General features: G+C 46.8%; 3 protein-coding genes across 8 annotated transcripts in view; 2 read left to right on the top strand and 1 right to left on the bottom strand.

Moving 5' to 3' along the window:
- LOC134341277 (beta-1,4-galactosyltransferase 3-like) overlaps positions 1 to 13,851 on the bottom strand; it is a 32,339-nt gene extending 18,488 nt beyond the window's left edge. The window contains exon 1 of one of the 2 annotated variants that reach the window (XM_063039144.1): positions 13,456 to 13,851. The gene's annotated coding sequence lies outside the window, so the exon portion shown is untranslated. The remainder of the gene's footprint in view (positions 1 to 13,455) is intronic. The other variant, XM_063039145.1, reaches the window with a different exon arrangement.
- Positions 4,353 to 13,590, top strand: LOC134341272 (uncharacterized). The gene is given in 6 exon segments (XM_063039135.1): positions 4,353 to 4,485; positions 4,488 to 5,480; positions 5,645 to 5,865; positions 5,937 to 6,462; positions 6,724 to 7,220; positions 13,327 to 13,590. Coding segments are annotated over 6 exon segments (2,634 nt in total).
- Positions 13,204 to 18,628, top strand: part of LOC134341276 (ubiquitin carboxyl-terminal hydrolase 2-like) — a 60,054-nt gene continuing 54,629 nt past the window's right edge. The window contains exon 1 of one of the 5 annotated variants that reach the window (XR_010016740.1): positions 13,204 to 13,401. The gene's annotated coding sequence lies outside the window, so the exon portion shown is untranslated. Of the gene's footprint in view, positions 13,402 to 13,935; positions 13,998 to 18,628 lie in introns of those variants that run through there. The other 4 variants (XM_063039143.1, XM_063039142.1, XM_063039139.1 and 1 more) reach the window with 4 other exon arrangements.

Here is an 18,628-nt window from a genome sequence, read left to right as displayed (position 1 = left end):
CAGGCAGCATCTGTGAAGAGAGAAAGTCAACAATTCACTTGGCCAGAACCATTCTGACATCCATGAACTTTCTAAACTGACTGTGTCTCTTTCTACAGATGCTGTCTGACCTACTGAGTATTTCTAGCATTTTGATTTTTTTTTGTTTCAGAGAATTAGGATGCCACAGTCATGTAGCAGTTAATGCATTACAGCTCGGGGCATGGAAGTTCCGAGTTCAACTCTCGCTGTCTGTAAGGAGTTTGTAACATTCTTCCAGTGACTGCACGGTGCTCTGTTTTCCTCCCATAGTCCAAAGACGTACCGGTTAGTAGGTTAATTGGTTATTGTAAATTGTCCTGTGATTAGGCTAGGGTTAAATAAGTGGGCTATTGGACGGCATGCATCAAAAGGGCCTGTTCCCGGAATCAGAATCAGGTTTATTATCGAACAACAGGAATTCTGCAGACGCTGGAAATTCAAGCAACACACATCAAAGTTGCTGGTGAACGCAGCAGGCCAGGCAGCATCTCTAGGAAGAGGTACAGTCGACGTTTCAGGCCAAGACCCTTCGTCAGGACTAACTGAAGGAAGAGTGAGTAAGGGATTTGAAAGTTGGAGGGGGAGGGGGAGATCCAAAATGATAGGAGAAGACAGGAGGGGGAGGGATGGAGCCAAGAGCTGGACAGGTGATAGGCAAAAGGGATACGAGAGGATCATGGGACAGGAGGTCCGGGAAGAAAGACAGGGGCGGCGGGGGGGACCCAGAGGATGGGCAAGGGGTATATTCAGAGGGACAGAGGGAGAAAAAGGAGAGTGGGAGAAAGAATGTGTGTATAAAAATAAGTAACAGATGGGGTACGAGGGGGAGGTGGGGCATTAGCGGAAGTTAGAGAAGTCGATGTTCATGCCATCAGGTTGGAGGCTACCCAGACGGAATATAAGGTGTTGTTCCTCCAACCTGAGTGTGGCTTCATCTTTACAGTAGAGGAGGTCGTGGATAGACATGTCAGAATGGGAATGGGATGTGGAATTAAAATGTGTGGCCACTGGGAGATCCTGCTTTTTCTGGCGGACAGAGCGTAGATGTTCAGCAAAGCGGTCTCCCAGTCTGCGTCGGGTCGCCAATATATAAAAGGCCACATCGGGAGCACCGGACGCAGTATATCACCCCAGCCGACTCACAGGTGAAGTGCTGCCTCACCTGGAAGGACTGTCTGGGGCCCTGAATGGTGGTAAGGGAGGAAATGTAAGGACATGTGTAGCACTTGTTCCGCTTACACAGATAAGTGCCAGGAGGGAGATCAGTGGGGAGGGATGGGGGGGACGAATGGACAAGGGAGTTGCGTAGAGAGCGATCCCTGCGGAATGCAGAGAGAGGGGGGGAGGGAAAACTTTCACCCTGTCCTCAAGTTTACCTGGTCCATTTCCGACACCTCCCTCCCCTTTCTAGATCTTTCTGTCTCTGTCTCTGGAGACAGCTTATCCACTGATGTCTACTATAAGCCTACTGACTCTCACAGCTATCTGGACTATTCCTCTTCTCACCCTGTCTCTTGCAAAAACGCCATCCCCTTCTTGCAATTCCTCCATCTCCACCGCATCTGCTCTCAGGATGAGGCTTTTCATTCTAGGACGAGGGAGATGTCTTCCTTTTTTAAAGAAAGGTGCTTCCCTTCCTCCACTATCAACTCTGCTCTTAACGCATCTCCCCCATTTCACGTACATCTGCTCTCACTCCATCCTCCCGCCACTCCACTAGGAATAGGGTTCCCCTGGTCCTCACCTACCACTCCACCAGACTCCGGGTCCAACATATTATTCTCCGTAACTTCTGCCACCTCCAACGGGATCCCACCACTAAGCACATCTTTCCCTCCCCCCCTCTCTCTGCATTCCGCAGGGATCGCTCCCTACGCAACTCCCTTGTCCATTCGTCCCCCCCATCCCTCCCCACTGATCTCCCTCCTGGCACTTATCCATGTAAGCGGAACAAGTGCTACACATGCCCTTACACTTTCTCCCTTACCACCATTTAGGGCCCCAAACAGTCCTTCCAGGTGAGGCAACACTTCACCTGTGAGTCGGCTGGGGTGATATACTGCGTCCGGTGCTCCCGATGTGGCCTTTTATATATTGGCGAGACCCAACGCAGACTGGGAGACCGCTTTGCTGAACATCTATGCTCTGTCCGCCAGAGAAAGCAGGATCTCCCAGTGGCCACACATTTTAATTCCACATCCCATTCCCATTCTGACATGTCTATCCACAGCCTCCTCTACTGTAAAGATGAAGCCACACTCAGGTTGGAGGAACAACACCTTATATTCCGTCTGGGTAGCCTCCAACCTGATGGCATGAACATTGACTTCTCTAACTTCTGCTAATTCTGTTACTTATTTTTATACACACATTCTTTCTCTCACTCTCCTTTTTCTCCATCTGTCCCTCTGAATATACCCCTTGCCCATCCTCTGGGCACCCCCCCCCACCCTTGTCTTTCTTCCCGGACCTCCTGTCCCACGATCCTCTCGTATCCCTTTTGCCTATCACCTGTCCAGCTCTCGGCTCCATCCCTCCCCCTCCTGTCTTCTCCTATCATTTTGGATCTCCCCCTCCCCCTCCAACTTTCAAATCCCTTACTCACTCTTCCTTCAGTTAGTCCTGACGAAGGGTCTCGGCCTGAAACGTCGACTGCACCTATTCCTAGAGATGCTGCCTGGCCTGCTGCGTTCACCAGCAACTTTGATGTGTGTTGCTCAGGTTTATTATCATTGGCATGCATCCGCACTGTTTCTCTAAATAAATAATCAGCTGGTTTGTGGTGCAGAGAAAGATGGAGATAGCAGGGATACTCTCCGAAAGAGCGAATTGATGAGAGAGGGTGCTGTGGTGTGAGGCTGATGTTAATCTGGCACCCAGGATATGTCCAATACGGCAGACAGAGGGGCTATGAAGAAAGGATGGCAGGTAGAATTGGCTCCTCTGTTTTCAGGCAGAGAGTACCCTGAATGGAGGGGAGAGAGGAGGTGAAAGGTCAGGTGTTGCCCTCCTGTGGTTACCAGGGAAGGGGAGGGGATGGAGGAGTGATCCAGGGAGTCACAGAGGGAGTGGGCCCTGTGAAATGCTGAAAGGAGATGGGAGGGGGAGATGTGTCTATCGGGGAATCTCATTGGAGTTGTGGAAATTGTGAAGGACTATCTGTTGGGACAGTAGGAGGGTTGTAAATCAAGGGGGTGTAATCAGGGTGATGGACAGCAGGGGATGGTGGGTTGAAGGGTGGGGTCAGGATGACAGGCATTGGTCAAGGTCTGGGTGCTGGACCTCAGGGTGATATCTCTCTTTCTCATTCTCATTCTGATTTCCCTCTTACCCCTGGTATTCTCCTCACTTGCCCATACCCCTATTCTGGTGTTCCTCCTACTTCCCTTTCTTCTACGGTCTACTGTCCTCTCCCATCAGATTCCTGCTTCTTCTTCAGCCCTCTACTACTAAAACATCTGGGGTGTATGGGGTGTCAGGGAGGGGTAGCACCTCTGCTGGGGGAACATGTCGCGTCCTTTTCAGGGCGGTTAGCCTACCTTCGGTCCCCACCTGGCACTCAGCTCTCACCTGTGGCTCCCCGTAGCTGTTTGCATGCGACAGCCACCACACCCCGGGCAACGGCTTTGACTAGCCGGCTAAACCGGGTGAGGGTAGCCGACGGGTCTCAAACCCTCGGTGAGATAGGGAGTTGTCTATCCCAGCATGTGAAGACAGACTCCGGCGGATTGAGCGGACAAGACCGATGGAAGGTCCAATGGTCAAGAAGGCGGTCTCTGCAAGCGTCGTGGAACGTGTAGAGCAAGACAAGACACAGAAGATGTCCTGGTCATCCACTGTGCTTAGTCCCATCTTTAACCGTCTTGACTCTTGTCTTGCCACTGGATCCAGATGGGAATTGGGAAGAAAGGGTGAGGCTGACGCTGCGCAACTCTCCCTCACTTAAACCCAAATCAAGCGCTAGTCTCGACACCATCTTCATCATCATCACCCTCAATCTTTGAAGCCCTGTGGCAATGGGCGAGCGACGAAGCAGCAGGTGTGGATACACTGAGAGCTGTAGTCACGAACCTGCACACAGGCAGCTCAGGTTTAATGGTCATTTTTCGCTGACCGAAGCATCTACCTGGGCGACTGAACAGCCCTCTTTCGGAACGCACTGCTCACCTCCATAGTATGAGGAAGGGGCTAGAAAAGATGCCCTAAACATTGCCTGCTTCATTACACCCTGGCCAGTTTACCGCAGCTGGCGGGGATCCTATCTTGGCGGCCAAACAAACACAACAAAATGCAAGGTGACACCGCTCACCATTGGCACTTGGAACGTGCAGATGCTATCGGACAACCCTACAGCAAACAGACCAGAGAGAAGAACAGCCTTAGTTGCCAGAGAGCTTGCAAGATACAACAATGACATAGCAGCCCTGAGTGAGACTCGTCTTGCCAACGAAGGTCAGTTGACTGAACTGGAGGTGGATACACTTTTTTCTGGAGCGGTCGCGGCACCCATGAGTGTCGTGATGCTGGAGTTGGATTCGCCGTCAGGAGTCACCTTGTTCGGAAACTTGCCGGTCTCCCCAAGGGTGTGAACGACCAGCTCATGACACTACAGCTTCCACTACAGAACAGAAGTCAAGCCACTCTGATCAGCGCCTATGCTTCCACAATGACCAACCCGGACGAGACGAAAGACAGGTTCTATGAAGAACTAGATGCCCTACTATCAGCAGTGAGCAGCACCAACAAGCTGATCTTGCTCGGCGACCTCAGTGCAAGAGTAGGGTGTGACTCTGCAGCCTGGCAGGGAGTTGTTGGGAGACATGGAGTGGGCAAATGTAACAGTAACAGCCTACTCTTACTGAAGACCCGTGCAGCACACGACCTGCTCGTCACCAACACAACTTTCCGCCTGCCTACCCGTAACAAGACCTCCTGGATGCATCCCCGCTCTAAGCATTGGCATCTTATCGACAATGTCACTGTCAGGAGAAAAGACAGGCAGGATGTCAGAGTGACCAAGGCCATGTGTGGTGCTGACTGCTGGGCAGATCACAGGCTCACCGTCTCTAAAATGAAGCTCCACATCAGACCCAAGAGGCGACCACAAGGAAGCAAGGCTATGAAAAGAATTAATGTGGCCAGGCTGAATAACTCCAGCATAGCTTCGGCACTGGCTGAAGATTTAGAAACCAAGCTTGCTGACCTACACCTTGCAGGCAGCGCTGTGGACGACTGGGATCGCTGGGATCGCTTCAGGGATGCTGTGCATTCATCTGCACTGAAGATGCTAGGGTCCTCTACCCACAAGCAGCATGACTGGTTCGATGAAAACGATGAGGAGATACAGGCTCTACTTGTTGAAAAGCACTGCCTTCATCATGCCCATCAGAACGACCCATCATCAGCTGCCAAGAAAAACGCCATTACCAGTGCTCGCAGGACAGTCCCGAATAAACTGCGTAAAATGCAAGATGCCTGGCTGAGCACCAAGGCAGATGAAATACAGGAATACGCTGACAGAAACAACCTGAAACGATTCTATGAAGCCCTCAACACACTGCACGGACCTCAGTCTCTCGGGAGTCCCCCCTCCTGAGTATAGATGGTACAACTCTCATTACAGAGAAGGCTCAGATCCTGCAGAGATGGGCTGAACACTTTGAAGCCGTCCTCAACCGACCGTCATCTATTAACGATGAGGCGACAGACAGGATTCCCCAGGTCGACATCAACAGCGCCATGGATGACCCACCGGTAGTAGCTGAAGTCACGAAAGCTGTCAGCCAGCTATCCAGTGGCAAAGCCCCAGGGCAGACGCCATACCTGCAGAGATCTACAAAGCCGGTGGTCCTGTACTTACAGAGAAGCTCACCGAACTGTTCCAGTCTTTTTGGAAGCAAGGTTCCATTCCTCAGAAACTTAAAGATGTATCCATCGTACACCTCTACAAGAGGAAGGGCAATCAACAAGTATGCAACAACCACCGAGGAATGTCACTGCTCTCCATCGCAAGAAAAACCCTTGCAAGAGTCCTGCTAAATCATCTGGCCACACATCTGGAGCTGCGCCTGCTGCCAGAATCACAGTGTGGCTTTCGCAAAGGTCGTGGGACTATTGACATGATTTTTGCCGCGCGCCAACTTCAGGAGAAGTGTCAGGAGCAGAATCGCAAACTCTACACAACTTTTGTTGACCTCACGAAAGCCTTCGACACCGTCTGCCAACAAGGCCTGTGGGTGATCATATCAAAGTTCAGCTGCCCCGCCAAATTCATTCAGCTGGTACGCCAGTTCCATGATGGCATGATAGCCAGAATGCTGGACGGCGGAGGATCCTCTGAGGCGTTCCCAGTCACCAATGGCGTCAAACAGGGCTGTGTGCTCGCACCCACACTGTTCAGCATGATGTTTACTGCCACGCTGAATGATGCCTTCCAGGACAGTGACGCTGGAATCAGCCTCAAGTCCAGAGTGGATGGGAAGCTCTTCAACCTGGGGAGACTTCAAGCTATTACCAAAGAGAAGGAGACTGTTCTGAGAGACTTCCTCTTTGCTGATGACTGCGCCCTGTATGCTGGCTCGGAGCCAGAGATGCCAGTCAATATGGACAAATTCTCCACGGCTTGTGACAACTTTGGACTCACCATCAACATCAAAAAGACCGAAGTCAAGCACCAGCCTGCTCCTCATGCACCGTACACAGAACCCAAAATCACAACCAATGGACAGAAACTACAGGCAGTGGACCAGTTTACTTACCTTGGCAGCAGCCTCTCCCGAGCAGTGACTATTGATACAGAAGTTAACTGCAGAATAGCAAAGGCAAGTTCTGCTTTCGGTAGACTGCACTCCACTGTATGGGAATGTCGAGGAATCAGTCCAGCAACAAAACTGAAGGTCTACAGAGCCGTGGAACTCACTACCCTCCTGTATGCCTGTGAAACATGGACTGTGTATCGAAGGCATGCAAGACAGCTCAACCATTTCCACATGACTTATCTTCACAGAATATTAGGCATCAGATGGCAAGACAAAGTACCAGACACTGAAGTTCTCTCTAGAACAAGTCTACCATCAGTCCACACACTGCTGATGAGAGCACAGACCCGGTGGGCAGGTCATGTCATCCGCATGCTGGACGAGCGCATACCCAAGCAGCTCCTTTTTGGGGAACTCTCTGCTGGAAGACGCTCGCATGGAGGGCAGAAGAAATGTTACAAAGACACACTAAAGGCCTCCCTGAAGTCGCTTGACATAGACACGACCACCTGGGAAATGCTGGCACAAAACTGCCCTACCTGGCGCGGCCTCATCCACTAGCTTACAAACCAAGGCGCACTGCTGAAGCACAACATAAGCGCGAGTTGCACATGTCCAGAGCCACCAGCGCAACAACTGCAGTGCCTAAACATGTCTGCCCAACATGTGCCAGGACATTCTGTGCCCGAATTGGCCTGACCAGTCATCTTCGGACACACCACATCCAGTCTCAAAGTGACTAATGGTGTCAAGGTCTTGATCGACGACGACGACGGACAAACAACTACTACAACTACTAGTACTACTAGTACTACTACTGCTACCATGACAACTACTTCTTCTTCCTCCTCCTTTTTCGGGTGGTTGGCAGTCATGGACTGGAGTAGAGAATTAGGAAGTAAAACCCTTTCTATTTCTCTTTTAAATAAAAAGCTAATTTACCCCCAAAACCACATAGATTGTAAGCAATGAAAGACAATACCGTGAGTTAAATTAAAGTTACTCCCCTAACAATTTCTTTTTCTGACTTTTTGGGGCGGTTGGCAGTCCAACATAAAGGTGCATTACCGCCACCAACTGGACTGGCATGTGGTGTAGAGAAATGGGAAATAAAACCCCTTTATCAAATAAAAACTAAATTACCCCAAAAAGTCCTATAGATTGTAAATAATGAAAGACAATAATGTGAATTACATTAAAGTCACTTCCACTACTTAGTAAAGATTTTAAATGAAAACTGTGAACTCCTAGAGATAGCAGTGAAGCCTGCATCTGCTTTCTTTCAATCCTACATGCTTCACATTGTAAAAGAATGTGTTCAAGTATTTCATAATGACGACAACATCTACATACCCCAGAGTGACGTTTTCCAGCTACAAGGAATAATTAAGCATTTTGAGTCAATATAATTCTTTCCCTTCATGTTTTACCCCCTTCTCCCATCAGTCCAACAGTTTTATGTTCTCTGTAATGGTCCTTCCCTTGTGTCCATTATCCCACAGGTCTTACCGTAATCCCCTACCCTTAGCCCCACCAACCCCTTAGTTTCTGATTTGCCATAATCCCCTAATCCCAGCCCCACCAATCCCTTAGCTTCTGATTTGCCATAATCCCCTAATCCCTAGCCCCACCAATCCCTTAGCTTCTGATTTGCCATAATCCCCTAATCCCTAGCCCCACCAATCCCTTAGCTTCTGATTTGCCATAATCCCCTAATCCCTAGCCCCACCAATCCCTTAGCTTCTGATTTGCCATAATCCCCTAATCCCAGCCCCACCAACCCCTTAGCTTCTGATTTGCCATAATCCCCTAATCCCAGCCCCACCAATCCCTTAGTTTCTGATTTGCCGTAATCCCCTACCCTTAGCCCCACCAATCCCTTAGTTTCTGATTTGCCATAATCCCCTAATCCCTAGCCCCACCAACCCCTTAGCTTCTGATTTGCGAAGTGGAAGGTCTATATCCATAGTTGAAATTTTAACAGCTTTTTTGGCCAAGCAATCGACCCACTTATTCCCCTCAACCCCTCTCTGTGCAAGGACCCATAAGAAAGAGACATGTAAACCAATACTTTGAATATGAAATAAAGTTTAAAGAGCTTCCAGCAGTAAATCTGACCTACTACTGGAATGACCTGGTTTAAGACTAGTCAAAACCAAAAAAGAATCTGAACAATTTGCAACTTTGCAAGGACAAATTTCCTCCTTCACTATAAGGTGAAAATGATGGCAACCAATTCTGCTGTATATACTGATAAATGGTTAAGACATTTCTTTATTGTTACCTGTAATTCAGGCACAAAACCAGCCACACCAACATTCCCAGTTAAATTATCTTTTGATCCATCAGTAAAAATGGTTAATTTTCCTTAACATATTGATGTACCAAAAGATTCTCAGGCATATTAGGATCCTTGGACTTCATTAAATCATGCAACCTAAAATCAACTAAAGCTATTGGAAACAACAAAGGTGGGATTACCAAAAATGCTACAGTGGGGCATACTGCATAATCCAGCAAATCCATATTCCTAGTTTAGCAAGAACCCAGACACCCTAAACTAAAAATACTCTTCTTGTGATGTTCTCAACAGTCCTCCAACACACTTTTAACAGGGTGATCATTTCAGTGCTCCCTCAAGTTAACCCAGTATGTTAACAACAACTTCAACCTCCACAACTGTGGTGTAATTGTCCCATTTCAACCAGTAAAGCTGAAACAGGAAATTACTTTACTGCACCACAACACAGTCTCAAAGCCTGTGCTCATATCAACATTTTAAAATTGAAGATGAAGGTGAGCCATAAGCCACACAGCTTATAGTCAAGTACAGTACAGATCTTATTACATAAATATAAATGGCCAACAGATTTTTGTGTAGCACCCCAAGAATGCCCACATAGACACGAGGATATTTAATGGCCCTTTACATTTGTCAATTATTGTACTAATATGCTGATTCCATGTCAGCTTTTACCCAGGCACATGCTGAGAAATGTTCAGTTTGATGATATAATTTCAAATTAAGTGCATGTCTATTGATTCCCTTTGTAGAAACTCTGGAGAACAGTGCAGAAAGAACAGGTGCTGTTTTCTCCTGGTAGGGATTAGTTTTTAGTTCCAAGTGCTCCTGCCACATTTTGTCACCCTGCAACCTTATCCTTCAATCTCTTTGAATTATGGAGGACAGCATGTGTATAAATGTCTCGCTCCAGCAGACTTCATCGTGATCATCATGACTCCAGTATTTCTGCTATTTTTTAATGTTTCTTAATTGTACATATGATTTTTCGTGTTCTATCGCTGAGACGCAGTGAAACATCTGATTGGCCTGTCAGAGTTCTCTTTGAGAACTAGTTGACTTGATCAGCATTTCTGATCTGGCTATTGTTCACAATTGCACTTAATAAAAAAAAACATATAACATGTCTTAGCTACTGAAAGCTTAAAACCCCATCTACTTGCCCTCCGTTTGATTTTATTAATCGCTAATTGCATCCTATATACAGTTAAATTGAAATTTCTACCTCTGATCCATAAAGCTCCATCATCTGCAAAATATTATTAATCATACTAATAAATAATAAAGGACTATAAATACTGCCTTGTGGGATCCCATTCTCCCTCATAGAAGCCAACTACACTTTACCTACCCTTACCTGTGTAGACTGTCCAAATAAAACACACTGAAAAAATTATACAGCATTCCTCTCTCTTAATTTCCATAATTTAATCAAAAAACCTTCCCTCCAGAACATATGCTTTAGTAATTTCAAAAAATACTGCTAATACAGCTTCTTTTCCTTGTGCTTTCCTAATATCACCTTCCAAACATAAAACTGAATCCAACGTCTTAACAAAATTTGCTTCGAGAAAACGCTGTATCACCTTTTTTTCCAAAATATAATTCAACTGCTCTACTACCATACGTCCTATAAGTTTACACAAATGGGACGTTGGTGATATTGGTCTATAGCTAGAAAGATCCAACGGGGGTTTCCCGGGTTTTAGAATAGGCATCACTACTACCATTTTCCATGAGGAGGGAAAATGGCCTAAACTCCAAATATGATTTCAAAATTTTAATATTATCTCAATATGGTAGTCAGCCATATGTTTTAACATACAATAACTTATAACTTCCTTTCCTGGAGCCAACTGATCTGTATTATTAACAACTTTCTTAAATTCACATAAAGAAAATACTACATCACTATCATTGCTACAGCTGGTTTCAAACATATCAGGGTATTCACTTAGATCCTTATCTCTACGTTGTTTAACGACTTCACTTAAATTATCTTGATTATGAACTGCAACAGATGACTGAGCCAGTAACTCAACCTTCCCTATTTCAGTAATGATCGTATTACCTTCTTCAATCAATAATGGAATGTTCCTAGCCCTACGAATCCACATTTTCTTAATCATTCCCCAAACATCTCCAAGTTTAATATCCCTTCCAATATTATCACAATATGGCCTCCAGTAAACCTTTACCACGGCCTGTGCCCTTTTATACCTAATGTCACTCAGAGACTGCTACTTCTGAACTTGCCTAAACAACTTGTTTCTCTCCCTAATTGCCGCTTCACACTCCTCAGTCCACCATGGTCCAGCCTTTCTCATATTAATGCCCCTTTTAATAAGAATCACTTTCACGTTGTTTGAAGAATATTGTGACACAACCTTTCATTGCAGAAATCCACATCATCCTCAACATTCAGCCCTAATAGACGTTCATCACCTAAAACCTTAAGCTTCTCCTAATTTGCTTTACCAAAATTCCACCTCCTTAAAGTGGTCTCCTGTCCCAGGTATAAATCCCAACCCAAGCTTATAAATATAGGAAAATGATCACTCTCCCATGTTTCATCTCCCATGACATCCCACTCACTCACTCCAGGCAGAATGTTTGAAACTAAAGTTAAATCTATAGTTAAATTAAAGTTAAATCTCCCATAACTTAACAAAGTTGTTAAATAAAAATTATCAATGCTCAATAATTGTAATGAAAGCTGCATTGATTTCTTTCAACCTTATATGCTTCCATATTTCATGATGACAAAATCTACACAACCTAGAATGACATTTTCCAACAAGATATAAGGAATAATTAAGCATAGTATACCCATAATATACCAGCTGGTAAGATTGGGCTCCCTCACCTCTACCCCTCTGACCCTCAACACAGAAGCCCCTCCTTTACTCCCTGTATACCCATGATTGTATTGCCACCCACAGCTCCAATCTGCTAATTAAATTTGCTGATGACACTACACTGATTGGCTTAATCTCAAATAATAACAAGGCAGCCTACAGAGAAGTCAATACCCTGACACAGTGTTAAGACAATACCCTGTGTTAAGAAAACAACCTCTCCCTCAATGTCGCAAAAACAAAGGAGCTGGTTGTGAACTACAAGAGGAATAAAGGCAGGCTAACCCCTACTGACATCAATGGATCTGGGGTTGAGGGGTGAAGAGCTTAAAAGCTCCTCGGCATAAACATCACAGAGGATCTCATGTGGTCTGTACATACCAGAGGCGTGATAAAAAAGGCACCTCTTTCACCTCAGACGATTGAAGAAGTTTGATATGGGCCCCCAAATCCTAAGCACAACTGACAGCATCCTGACTGGCTGTATCACTGCCTGGTATGGGAACTGTACTTCCCTCAATCGCAGGACTCTGCAGAGAGTAGTGCAGACAGCCCAGCACATCTGTAGAAGTGAACTTCTCTCTATTCAGGCCATTTACAAAGAGGTGCGCAAAACGGGCTTGAAGCATCATCGAGGACCCAAGTCACCCCAACCACAAACTGCTCCAGCTGCTGCCATCCAGGAAATGGTACCTCAGCATAAAAGCCAGGACCAACAGGCTGATCAGACTGATTAACTCATGCTGACACAACTGTATTTCTATGTTATATTGTTGTAAGTATTAGTTATTATAAATTACTATAGATTGCACATTGCACATTTAGACAGAGACGTTACATAAAGATTTCTACTCCTCATGTATATGAAGGATGTAAGTAATAAAGTCAATTCATTTCTGTGTCAAAATAATTCCTTCCCTTCTTGCTTTACCCCCTGTTCCCATAAACCCAACAGTTTAACGTATTCTGTAAAGGTGTCTCACCTTACCTTCTCCACCTACCCCCACCCAGTTCCCCCGAAACAGGTTTCACCTATCACCTGCCAGCTCGTGCTCCTTCCCTTCCCCCACCTTCTTATTCTGGCTTCTGCCCTTCCGTTCAAATTGTGATGAAGGGTCTCCAGCCATGGGGCAAAACTGAAAAGAGTGATGAATAGAGGACTGGAGGTATTATACAGATGCTAATACCGACAGCATGTATTATAGAGGACTGGAGGTATTATACAGATGCTAATACCGACAGCATGTATTATTCCTCTCCATAGATGCTGGCTGACCTGAGCATTTTGTGGGACAGAATAGGGCGGGTTCTGAGTGTGATTGACAGTTTTGCGCCGTCAATGACAGGGCGGAGTCGGTTTGACTGACAGCTGTGATGCATATGAAAGGGGCGGTGCCTGGTTGACGGACGGCAGAGGGTAAGAACAGGCGCGACCGTGGAGGCCGGTTCGCCCGAATCCTGGGTGAGTCTGCGGGACTCCGTAGCGACGTTGCGAAGACGCGGACTGGATACTCACTCGGCGCCACTGGATGGCCCACGACCCGGCGCCGGTCCACGGCGACAGCTCACGGCGCACAGGCCTAGGCTGGTGGCGGTGTGGCGTAGCGTCGCCACGCTACGCTGGGACGTCACTAGGCCCACCCTGCACTGACGTCACTTTTTACATCATGTACCATGTGTCATCATACCTCACCCAGCACTGGGGACGCCCCTTCTGTCAGTCACCCCTCAATGACATCACCAGTTGTCCAGCTAATCGCGCCCCTTATGTTTAAATTCTGATTGCAGACGAACTATTCGAATAGGTACCGGTGGAATGAATGAGCGACTCGGGCCAACACCATTAATCCCCTCTTTTCCCTTTAAGATGGCGAAGCTGTTGGTTTTCAGCGCCAAACCAGCGCACGACTGAGGTGACGTCAGTCGTACCCTCCGCAACGTCTCCTGAACAAAGGGCGTAATGACAACAACCCTGCGCGTCGTGCGTCAATGACGCCACGGCCTGTGGGGAAAATCTAAGATGGCGCTGTTGTCGTCGGCGGCTGGATTGCCGCTGAGGTAACTGGTTTGTTGAAGGGACGGGAAGCGGGTACAGTCTGGGTCAACGTACTGAGTGGTCAGGGGGCTGCGGATGGAGCTGGGAATTAATCTGGGACCAGGTGGTTCTTGTCCGGTGGAGGGGTCACCGGGAGGTCAGAGTTTTATTCGCAACACCCATGGGTTGGGTCCTACAGGCAACAACCAATCGATCTAGGCAACAATCAGTAAAACCAATGCTGGCCAGTTATCAATTACTAACCCCAACGCCGGCCAGTTATCAATTACCGAACCCAGTGCCGGCCAGTTATCAATTACTAAACCCAGTGCCGGCCAGTTATCAATTACTAACCCCAACGCCGGCCAGTTATCAATTACTAAACCCAGTGCCGGCCAGTTATCAATTACTAACCCCAACGCCGGCCAGTTGTCAATTACTAAACCCAGTGCCGGCCAGTTATCAATTGCCGAACCCAACGCCGGCCAGTTATCAATTACTAAACCCAGTGCCGGCCAGTTATCAATTACTAACCCCAACGCCGGCCAGTTATCAATTACTAACCCCAACGCCGGCCAGTTATCAATTACTAAACCCAGTGCCGGCCAGTTGTCAATTACTATACCCAGTGCCGGCCAGTTATCAATTACTAACCCCAATGCTGGCCAGTTGTCAATTACTATACCCAGTGCCAGCCAGTTATCAATTACTAACCCCAATGCCGGCCAGTTGTCAATTACTAAACCCAGTGCCGGCCAGTTATCAATTACTAACCCCAACGCCGGCCAGTTATCAATTACTAAACCCAGTGCCGGTCAGTTATCAATTACTAAACCCAGTGCCGGCCAGTTATCAATTACCGAACCCAACACCGGCCAGTTATCAATTACTAACTCAATGTCGACCAATTGTCAATTACCAAACCCAATGCCGGCCAATTGTCAATTACCAAACCCAATGCTGGCCAATAACCAAGCAATAGAAGCTCATCTGTGTGAAACATTAAATGCAGTGACCAATCAGTAAACCCAATGGTGATCAATAATCAGTGAATAAGCCCATACATTTGTTAGTATGCATCTAGAAAATGGCAAAAATCGTTCAGACATTTGTCAGTCAACCTATTACTGGACGCTGTCCTGTTGATCCTGTAATTTCTTCTCTTTCCATTCATCCTCTGGAGACTGATAGATCCTGTTTCCAACACTAAGCACCAAGAGTCTGATTGAATCTGTGCTGCATAATATAAACAATGTTGATAATGCCCACCTTTTATCTTCTGAGCAAAAACTTTAAATCCACATTCCATGTCCATGAATCCTGCAACTCCCTCTTTGACTCCAGCCCCAATGTGTCTACAAATATCCACCCCAGCACCTCTGTTCCTTCTGCCCTTGCTGTGAGACCATCCTTCAGTCTATCTCAGGAGCCATTCAGAGAAACCCCTTCTGCAACCTTTCTTGAACCTTGAAAGTGGCCACTGAAATGGGCTGAGACACTGGGATTTGCAGTGGTGAGCCCAGGCTCAGAATGGCCTCCCTGCTTTTCTTTGTGGATCCAGACTATCACCTAGTTTCCTAGTGCTCTCCCCTTAAACTCACCTCCATCCAGGTCCGAACAAACGGACACCATGGAGAATAATCTTGACTACATTAGCTCCTTCGACCAATATCAAAATCATAGTACGGGCAATTCAGTACCCTGACTTAATTCTGGGATGTATGAGCATTTTCGACAGCCTCGCACCCTTCCTCCTCTCCACGCATTCTGCATCTTCCCCCCCTCTCCCTCACTGATCCAGCCCCCTATCGAACACTGCATTTACCCTTGGCAGTCTTCATTTTCCTCCACCTGACCCTGACCCCGACCCCTCACTGGGGAACCAACCTTCCCCTTGGCTTTCTGCTTTTCCTTCCCACTGCCTTCATTCCATGACCCTAGTCCATGAGCTGTCCACCGTCGAGACCCTCATTTTCCGTTGCCCTGCCTGTATCCTTCATGCTTTAAAATTCTCTCCATCAGTGTCACTTCTGTTCCAAGAGTCTTCAACCACCACTAAAATCACTTGTCGACAAATAATCTGCTGGAGGAATTAGTGGGTTGAGCATATAATCACAGTTTCTGTTTGATCTGCAGATTTCCTCAGCATGTTGTTCACTCTTCCAAATTTCAGTAGTGTCTCTAAACTCCCCCATTCACTGGAATGCATTGGGAAATCCCATCCCCACCCTCCCTTAAGTCCTTGTATTGTTCAGGAGATTCAGTGAAACCTGCTCCCCACCCTCTCCAGAGTCCTTGTATTTTTCAGAAAATTCAGTAAGGAACCCCAATCCCCACCTTCCCCAGAGTCCTTGAATTGTTCAGAAAATTCAGTGAGGAACCCTATCCTTACCCTCCCCAGAGCCTATATATATATATTTCAATGCTCAGAACAGGACATAAAGCTCCATTAAAAACTAATTCTGTGTTTAAAACCATAGAACACTACAGCACAGAAAACAGGCCATTCGCCCCTTCTAGTCTGTGCCGAAACATTATTCCACTAGTCCCATTGACCTGCACCCAGTCCATAACCATCCAGACCTCTCCCAGCCATGTATCTATCCAGTTTATTCTTAAAACTTAAGAGTGAGCCCGCATTTACCACGTCAGATGGCAGCTCGTTCCACACTCCCACCACTCTCTGAGTGAAGAAGTTCCCCCCAAACCTTTCCCCTTTCACCCTAAAGCCATGTCCTCTGGTGTTTATCTCTGTGGAAAGAGCCTTTCATAAAGCCTGATTTCCAAGGAGCTGATTTTAAACCCTGACTTGTGGTGCTGCCTATGTGGAGTTTGCATGACTTTCCCTGAGGGCTCCGTTCTCCCACATCCCGGGGATGCTGGGAGAGGGGGAGGTGGGTCGATGAATTTGCTGCTGTTAATCTGCTCTTACTGTAAGTAATTGACAAATAGATCACAAAGGTGTGTGTGGGAGAAGCAGTGCAGGGTGACAGGGGAGAAGGAAGGATTGGGTGACTGGCATTGCTCTGTTTGCATGTTTGGGCCAAATGGCTTCTAGATTCATAATTAATATTTGAAACGTATCACTATCGCTTCACTCTTAGTGTTAAACTGCAGCCACCACTCAACTGCCCAGCCATCTGAATTCCCTGCCAACTTCAGCGTCCTCCTGACTATTCAACACAGCTCCAAGCTTTGTATATCAAATGGTATCTGCTCCCTCTCTGCCCGGTCTCCCAGGCACTCCATTTCCTCACACTGAGATTCTTCAGAGTGTTTATCCTTTGAGCATTTGCACTCTTGATCTCCTCAGAATCATGTGTTATAGTATGATCACCTCTAAGTCTTCCAAACTCTATGAATATTGTCAAACCAATCTGAATCAGGTGACTCACAGACCAAAGCCATCTCCCCAACATCCCTGGTCTGGCCTCCTCAGCATCCCCAGTTTTTTTAATCAACTGTCGGTCTAATCTCCAGCTAGCACTGCCCCACTATCCTCAGCCTCACTTGGTGAGACCACCTGGGATGGACCCAGTCACCCTCCTCTGCACTGCCCCCCAACACTGGGAGATCCCCTCCTTAAATGCACTCCAGGTGAGGTTCCACCAACACCTTATTTGCTACCACTGATCCTTCCCCATTGTTACACCCTCCCCCCGTAATAAAAATTAACAATCACTTGCCCCAGGAATAACGCACCGTCCCCACGTGCTGACGTCCTGTGTTCTGCTACAGGGATACTACATCCCTCTAAACCCAGAGTCCTAACCCTTCTCCATTTACGTAGAGTTCTGCCACTCCATCACAGATAGCTGCTTCACACTTCCTTGCAACTAAGATGCAGCTGGTTCATGTATATAACACTTCCTTTTTTCTGCAGTTGATCAGAATTTTGATGGAAAAGAAATAAATTTCACTTGTCAGCCGTAAACAATTATTGATACTGTAATTTCTATAATTGCAGTACACATTCGCTCCCTGACTGTATTGAATTTTTGAATTGAATTTATTTAAATCTTACATCCATCTCACAATGTGAGGGAGTAAAAACCTTTGTGTTATGACTCTGTTGCAATGTACAGACATGAATTTAAGAGTCTAATGGCTTGTAGAAAGAAGCTGTCCCGTAGCCTGTTGGTCTCGCAGTTTTAATGCTGTGGTACTGTTTGCCAGACGGAAGCAGCTGAAACAGTTTATGGTTGGGGTGACTGGTGTCCCCAATGATCTTCCAGGTCTTCTTTATACACCTGCTGCTGTAAATGTCCTCAATGGAGGGCAGTTCACATCCACAGATGCGCTGGGCTGTCTGTACCACTCTCTGCAGTGCCCAGCCATCAAGGTTGGTGCGGTTCCCATACCAGACGGTGATACAGCCAGTCAGGATGATCCCAATGGTGCCCTGTAGAAGGTCTTGAGGATTTGAGGGACCATGCCAAACTTCTTTAGTCACCTGAGGTGGAAGAGACGCTGTTGTGCTTTTTTTTTGCCACAAAGCCAGTGTGTACTGTCCAGGTGAGATCTTCGGTGATGTGTATATCGAGGAACTTGAAACTACTCATCCTTTCAACTCCAGACCCATTGATGCTGATTGGGGCAAGCCTCCGTTCCTCCTGTTATCCATGATCAGCTCTTTTGTTTTTTAGACATTGAG

The sequence above is a fragment of the Mobula hypostoma genome (genome assembly GCF_963921235.1).
Source record: "Mobula hypostoma chromosome 13 unlocalized genomic scaffold, sMobHyp1.1 SUPER_13_unloc_1, whole genome shotgun sequence".
Lineage (NCBI taxonomy): Eukaryota > Metazoa > Chordata > Chondrichthyes > Myliobatiformes > Myliobatidae > Mobula > Mobula hypostoma.
This window is presented reverse-complemented; position numbering and strand designations above follow the sequence as displayed.